Source organism: Cebus imitator, unplaced genomic scaffold (assembly GCF_001604975.1).
Source record: "Cebus imitator isolate Cc_AM_T3 unplaced genomic scaffold, Cebus_imitator-1.0 Scaffold756, whole genome shotgun sequence".
Lineage (NCBI taxonomy): Eukaryota > Metazoa > Chordata > Mammalia > Primates > Cebidae > Cebus > Cebus imitator.
Window position 1 is genome coordinate 148,829 of NW_016108071.1, and position 7,494 is coordinate 156,322.

A 7,494-nucleotide genomic window follows, 5' to 3' on the forward strand; every position below is an offset into this window, starting at 1 on the left:
GTAGACAGCTTTCCCAAGATCAAGATCATGGATCAAGACTTCTCTACCATCATAAAAGGCTTAAGTGTTTTTCTATTTTCCTCATTTTTTGCCCTAATCCTTTCCTTTTCCCCATAGGAAAATTTATGGGACCATAATCAGTGTATGGCTTTAGCTCAAGCTTATGATCTAACAGAAAACCAGAGTAATTGTTGGGTTTGTGGGCTAATTCCAAAAACTCAGAAAACGATTCCACTGGTGCCAGTGCCCTTCCACATTCCCAATGAGAATCACCCTGGAACTCCAAGGGAAGAATGGAAATTTATTCTTGATATTCTAAATATCACTGCTACTTGCTTTCCTACACTCACTAAAAACAACACTTTAACTTTTTCAATTGATAAGTCAATCATTACCAAATTAAAAAAACAATCCAAGTGATGTCTGCAAATGGTATATTGTCCTTCCAGGCATCATGGACTAAAGATTCGGGAATTACTTATATTGGTACAAGTGATTGTTTGTATAATACAACCTGATTAAATCCAGTCAGGTCCCTTTTTACTAGATGTGGCTATGCAGTCTTACAACATGCTATAAAGGGGTATCAGAAAAGTAAATTTCCCACTGAACATTGTTCAGAAATTATACAGATTTATTTTCAAACAAATCTGAAAGATCCCTGCTCAAATGCAACTCGGTGGCCCTATTTTCCAACCCCTGAGGGTCTATATTGGGTTTGTGGATAATCTGCATATTCTGTTCTGCCTCCTTGTTGGTTTGGTTCATGTTACTTGACCTGGATTGCTCCTGCCTTTTGAATAATTTCCCCTGAAAATTCTAATGATAGCTGTTATAATCAGAAGCCAAAACAATCAATAAGTGAAATTAGCACTAGCCTTGAAATAGATGAGAATAAGCTAGTTTCTTTTCTGTTTTTTGGTTTTGTTTTTTTTGTTTTGTTTTTGTCACTTTGCAGTTCTTATATGACTGACAAGGGATAAGCTAGTTTCTGCTCAGGAAAGATCCCAGTGGTGTTCCTGGGGGCTCACTCTTGGTGGTAGTGTAGAATTTAAAGCTAATGCATAAATTGGAAAAATCTTAGATTTTGTAACCAATTAGACCTCCCAGGGTTTCAGATGGGTAGAAGTTACTCTCAGAAAGGTAGATGACAACATACATATTCAACAGAAACACTTAATGAAACACCATGCAGCCTTAGATCTTCTTTTTGCTCAAGTGGAAGGCCTATATATGATGTTAAACAAAATTGAATGATGTACTTATCTCTCCACTGATTTTGTTACTATAGAAAGGTTAATTTAAAAAGGTGGCTGATACTGCTGTTTCCTTAGACACTGCCACCAAATACATTAAAGAAATCTCTCCGGCCGGGCGCAGTGGCTCAAGCCTGTAATCCAAGCACTTTGGAGGCCAAGGCGGGCGGATCACCTGAGGTCGGGAGGTCAAGACCAGCCTGACCAACATGGTGAAACCCTGTCTTAAAAAAAAAAAAAAAAAAAGGAAAAAAGAAATCTCTCAAAAGAAAGAAACCCATGATGTGTTTACAGGAGGAACTAAGAGTTGGTTTGCAGGGATCCTAAGATGGCAATCTTGTGTTTTCCAAGGATTTCTGATCTTTACATTTTTTCTAGTAGGTTTCCAAGTTATTGTGATTTGTATTACCAGGGTAACAATGAAAATGAATACCTCTTAAAGTCAAGCGACTTTACAGCGAAATATAGTCCTTAATTGCTATCATACTCCAAACAAAGGCTCTGACAAATTGGACCCTAGTACTGTTAAATTACCTATATTGTCTAAATCTTAACTTGGCTAATTTGATTTGGTTCATTTTATAAGAACTCTTATTAAGGAGTATGCCTTGGCATTTTGATAGTATCCTTTTGATAGCCATAATGATAGTCACCCTGTCACATTGTATCTTCTCTTCCTAAATGTTTTCTGTGCAGGCATCCATTGAAAGTTGAATGGTCTCACTCCAACTGGATCAGCAAGAACATAAAGAATCATTTAGCTGGTACAAAGCTGTGACTTGTGAATTCCATATTAACACAAAAGAAGACATGTGAGATTCCAAACTGAAACTAAAGAAGACTAGTGAATTCCACACTGAGACCTAATAAGTCTTTATGATAAAGACAGAAAGTGGCATCAATGCTTAAAATTTTGGTCAATCCCCCTAAATTGACCAAAAGCAAAGAATTGTTAAAGCAAACTACCTATGCCCTGAGAAAGACTCTGTACTTCTATATTTGAGTCCTTGTAGATGAACCATAACCCAGCTTAATAAGCAGACAAAATTGAAAACCTAACTTAATAGTATGGATCCATGCTAATAGCTGAGTGTTGGCCAATCCCAGTGGCCATACTTCAATCACTCATAGACTGCTGAGTGTTTAAACTGCGTTCAAATAAGGCAAACGCCGAGCTGTAACCATTCTATTTCTGTACCTCACTTCTAATTCCTGTTCATCACTTTACTTTTTTTTGTCTGTAAATTTGTTCTGACCACAAGGCATCCCTGGAGTCTCTCTGAATCTGCTGTGATTCTGGAGGCTGCCTGATTTGTGAATCTTTTTGTTTGTTTGTTTTGCTTAGTTAAACTCCATTAATTTTAACTTGTCTGAAGTTTTCTTTTAACAGAAGTGAGAGAGAAGGGAAGGAGTGACCAGGTTTTTTCTAAAATTCGGCTCTCCCAGAAACTAATAGTCTCTTTGTGTTGATAAAAAGAAATACCTAAAACTGAGTAATTTATAATGAAAATAAGTTTATTTGGCTTACGGTTTTGCAGGTTGTCCAGGAAATATGGTGTTGGCATCTGGTGAGGGCCTCAGGCTGCTTCCACTTATGGTGGAAGGCAAAGGGGAACAGATATGTTGAGACCACATGGTAGGAAGTGAAAGCAAAAGGAGAGACAGCAGATGCCAGGCACTTTTTAACAACCAACTCTCAAAGAAACTAATAAAGCAAAAACTCACTCATACAGTTTCCCTTCAACTCTGAGATCCTTTAATCTATTTATGAGGGATTTGCCTCTATGACCCAAACACCTTTCACTAGGTCATACCTCCAATATTGGGAATCAAATCTCAACATGAGGTTTGGAGGGTCAAATGTCCAAATCATAGCAGGAAGTGTCACAGCATCTAACACATATGGGAACTGGAAAGCCCCAAAGCAGCAAACATTTCCTCACTGGAAATTTCAGTAAACTAATTTGAGAACAGCAGCTGATCATGGGACTGCTTCCAATTTTCAGGTGAGGTAAGTGATCCAAAAAAAGGTTAAAGGAGTTGAAACAACCTGTGCCCTAACAATTCTTGAAAGTAATCATCTGAAACTCCCTTCCAGGACAAGGCCCATGTTGAGTAAAATCCCCAAAACTGACCAGGAGATAATCAAAAGAGAGGAGAATCTCCAAATTGAGCAAGAGAGAGAAAGCCTAAAGTAAATTGGGGTTACAGTAAAGAAGCAGAAGATTTCAAAGAAAGGGCCACTTTTGAAAATACTTTTGTGAAAACAACAGAAGGAACTCTGTAACTATGAAACTAAAAAAGCTCTTGTGACTGCCCCCCTTTCTACCGAAAGCTCAGGAAAATAATGGTGTGTTAAAACAAGCAACAGAAAAGTATTATGGTTGAATCTCATACAAGATTTCTAGAGAGAAATAGAGAGTGAATATGAAAAACAGAATAACAACTACAGGAAAAGAAAAGTGTACCAGAAAGGCATTACCCCCAAAATAGATTAAAATTGTAACCTAATATTTCAAGATAAGCTAAAATACATTAAGAAAATTATAGAAAACATGAAATACAAATAAGACAAAGAACAAAGAAAAATGAGACAATAAAACTTAGAAAATAATTAGAAATTAATCAAAAGTATTTCAAAAATCAATTCCAAATCAGAAGAAACAGATGAGTGATGTTGAGAAATAGAAGATAGAGAGGAGGATGATTTTTACTTTACTAATTTTTAAGTTGTCAATGAAAATTAGAAATCATTGCATTTTCAGAGTAAAAGTAATCTTAAATATCTATTTTAGTGGCATCATAACTTACTAAGTACTTATGTGGCTTGGATACACAATTTAACTTTAGGAAAATCTTAGTAAATACATCACTGATTCTTATGTCAAACAACATATTCTTAATACATTCTTACCTTATATAATATTCGGTGCTTTATGACCTATCTAATTTTCTGCATACTGTTACAAATAACTATAGGCTTTGGAAAGTCAGAGAGTTCTTAATACTATTTTAAAAATGTTAAATCTATAAGCATTAGAAGAACTCCAGTTTTATTTTTTTTAAACAAACACTTAATGTTTATTAATAAATTAGTACACGTGAAGGCATTTTTCTGAAATCAGTCCTTCACCACTACCCACAAACCCCGCCCACACAAAGGGAGTCCACGCCACACGCCACCTTTGCATTGGAATCTGGCAACTGAGCATTAGAAGATACATTTGGAAATAAGAGCATAGTTGCAAATATATCAGACAATAGTTCTTACGGCTGCAGCCATTTTTAATTAAAGTAATTGGTGAAGGAATCCCACCAAGACCAAGGCCTTGAGAGCAGACTGGACCTATTGACTATATGCATATAAAAAACAAGACATCTTTTAAAGCAAAGCTGGGCAAATTCTCTATGGAAAGGGTGCCACTGGCACTTGATCTTAACTTTCCAAAGTGCAGTAATGTGTTCCAGAACAACTCAAGTCCTAATAGGTGAAGTTCAAGTTCTTTGGTGGCCAAGTTGTCAAGCCACTTAAATAGCAAATCCTGATGGCTTGAGGATTTCAGTTCTCCAGCCCAGAACATATTAGCATTAAGAGGAGTACAAGTAATCAGGCATTCTACAGTGTCCAGGTGAAAACTATACAATCAGCAACAGTGTGGTCAAGTTTCAGCCATGAATATGAACTATACAAGACATATTGAAAAGATAACTCAGAGTCTAATTGCATTACAGTACCTCAATGGGGTCTTAAATTTTCTTAATCTTTAAGAAAATTTATAAAGGGCAAACAATAATAAAAGTGGTAATAATATTTGTTTTTAAAAAGTAGATGTGAATGTTAAGAGACATAAAGACTGCTTATAGGATTCACAAGATGCCATTATACTTTTAAGAAGTTATCCTCACAATCCAGTGTGTGGGAAAAGTCACACTGCATTTATGGTAAGTTAAGTAAATTTAAAGTGCACAGAACAATCTTGAAAATACATAAGAAGGCAAAATGGAGAAAATATGGAACTTAAAAAACTTTAGTGGTGGGTATTTCACAACAGTTACACCTTGAAAAGACTTATAAACCAACTTCCCAGAAGAATTATTTTTAAAAAAGAGAGAGAGAAAGAAAGAACTCAAGCACTGGCCATATATACTGTTAAAGACACACACACACACACACACACACACACACACACACACACGCATGCACACACCAAATGACAAAAATCAGAAACAGGAGAAAATAAAAACAAAAAAAACACCCTGTCACTAAATTGAGTAATTTCCAGAATGCAGTATCCCTATGTTCTACAGTAGGTCAGGAAGATGGCTATAAACAGAGTCCAGGAGGGTCTGGCTGGCTTCCTGGCTCTTGACGCCAATAATTTCAAAGAGCTGGTCTAGTTTGTCCTCAGCCTGGGGAATTTCTTCAATCACCCGCAGCTCCTCAGGATTTAGAATGTGGAGCATGTCATCAAAGATAGGCTGCAAATCACAGGGGTCCAGGCGTACCTGCCGCAACACTGTGTCCTTCTTTTCTTTGGTAATAAAGGAACCGTTCCTGCTCAGCGCGGAGGAGCCACTGGATGTAAAGACACAGCGGAGAAGGGGCTCCAACTCATCCACAAAGAAGCCCTTGTTCTTGTCCAGCAGGGAAGGCTCCACCGTCAGGAGAGTGGAATTCCCAAGTTTTGCGTTGGGGCTGGGGATGGGGCTGGGGCTAACCTGGCTGGGGCTCATCGGGAAAGCCAGTTTGTCAGTTTTCAGCTGGGTGGTGTCTTCCATCAGCCCACGAATCTTCTCCACAACATCGTTTCTCCGGTGCTGGCGCAGGGCGCTAATCAGCTGGGCGAGGCTGGCCTCGGGGCACTGGATGGTCCAGTGCTGCAGAGCCGCGTAGGCCCGCTCGTGGTCAGCTGTGCACCCGTTGGAAAAAGCAGCAACCTCCCTCTCACTGACATTGCAGAGAAATTGATAGATATCTTTCCACTGGCTTCCCACTTGGGCTGCTACAAGCTTCAGGATATCGATACCATGGCCATTGCAGTAGTAGATCCACTTCTCCCGGTTCTGGGTTCGAGTCATGGATTTCTTCAGCCCTGCCTTTTCCACAGTGGCACTGGGATCCTGCCGGGGCCCCTTTTTCAGAGTCCTCGACCTTTTCAGGATACTGCACACTACAATCACCGCAAGCGCCAGCAGTAGGAAAAGCACAATCATCCAGGGCAAATGCTCGTTGATGTCAAAATGCTTGGGTAGGTTCTGTCTAGGATGTCCCCTCTTCGAGTCCTTGATGGGCGTGCTGGACTTCTCGCCCCTAGTGGCCTCCGTGTAAGGCAGCAGCTTCAAAATCTGTCTGTGGTGGGAGCCTTGCTGCTGGTTGACTACCTGAAGGTTTGGGAAGGTCTTGTTCATGTCTTCCTTCCCCCTTGCTGAGCTTGTGTTGTCAGGGACTGTCCCTTCCTGTATGCTACTCGATACCTTTGGTCTAACAGAGGCAGAAGAGTTGGATTCTGTTGAGTTCATGCCTTTGGGAACATAAGTGGAGGAAGGGACTTCATGGGATTCCATGTGCTCAGAGCGTGAAAAGATGGCTGTGCCAGGGGAAGGTGAGGTGGAGCTGGAGAAGGGCGGGACTGTGCCACAGATGTTGTCTGCCTCCTTGGTCCCCGGCTTGATCACCACCAGTTTCTGACTCAGACAGTCTGTGTATGCTTTGCATTTCATCACACTAGAAGGCACATCTGAGAAGGTACCCCGAGCACACTGCTTACACCGCACATCCTCAGTCTCCGTCCCTTTCTTCCGCACACCCCAACCCACGGGACACACCGTATGGGGGGCACAGGTAGCGTTAGACTGGAACATGCCAGGTGGGCAAATGCATTCTCGGTCAGTCAAGGCAGCACAAGGTAATTTCTCAATCATCGGCCATGGGCATGGCTGACTACAGTCATGGCATTTCTCTATGCCATTCTCATGCCTGGTAAAGGTCCCCACAGGGCAACGGCTGCAGACGCGCAGGCTCGTGTTGGTACAATGCTCAGAGACATAGGTTCCTGCTGGACACTTGTCACAGGTTAGCACCTGGCCGGTGGCACGGTCAACATGGCGGTATGTGCCAATGAGATTTGAGGGCTTCTGTTCTGGCTGAGCAGTGGTGGTGCTAAGGAATCCAAGCTGAAAGAAACAGAAGGGCAGGGAAAGAGAAAAGAAAAAACAAGATGTTACATAGAAGCAGAGA

General features: G+C 40.5%; 1 protein-coding gene across 1 annotated transcript in view; it reads right to left on the reverse strand.

Annotated features, from left to right (window-relative positions):
* Positions 1-5,359: 5,359 nt before the first annotated feature.
* LOC108296961 (tumor necrosis factor receptor superfamily member 21-like) overlaps positions 5,360-7,494 on the reverse strand; it is a 38,593-nt gene continuing 36,458 nt past the window's right edge. Inside the window, exon 2 of the mRNA XM_037735233.1 lies at positions 5,360-7,430. Within this exon, the coding sequence (XP_037591161.1) occupies positions 5,559-7,430 (1,872 nt within the window). The 3' untranslated portion in view covers positions 5,360-5,558. The remainder of the gene's footprint in view (positions 7,431-7,494) is intronic.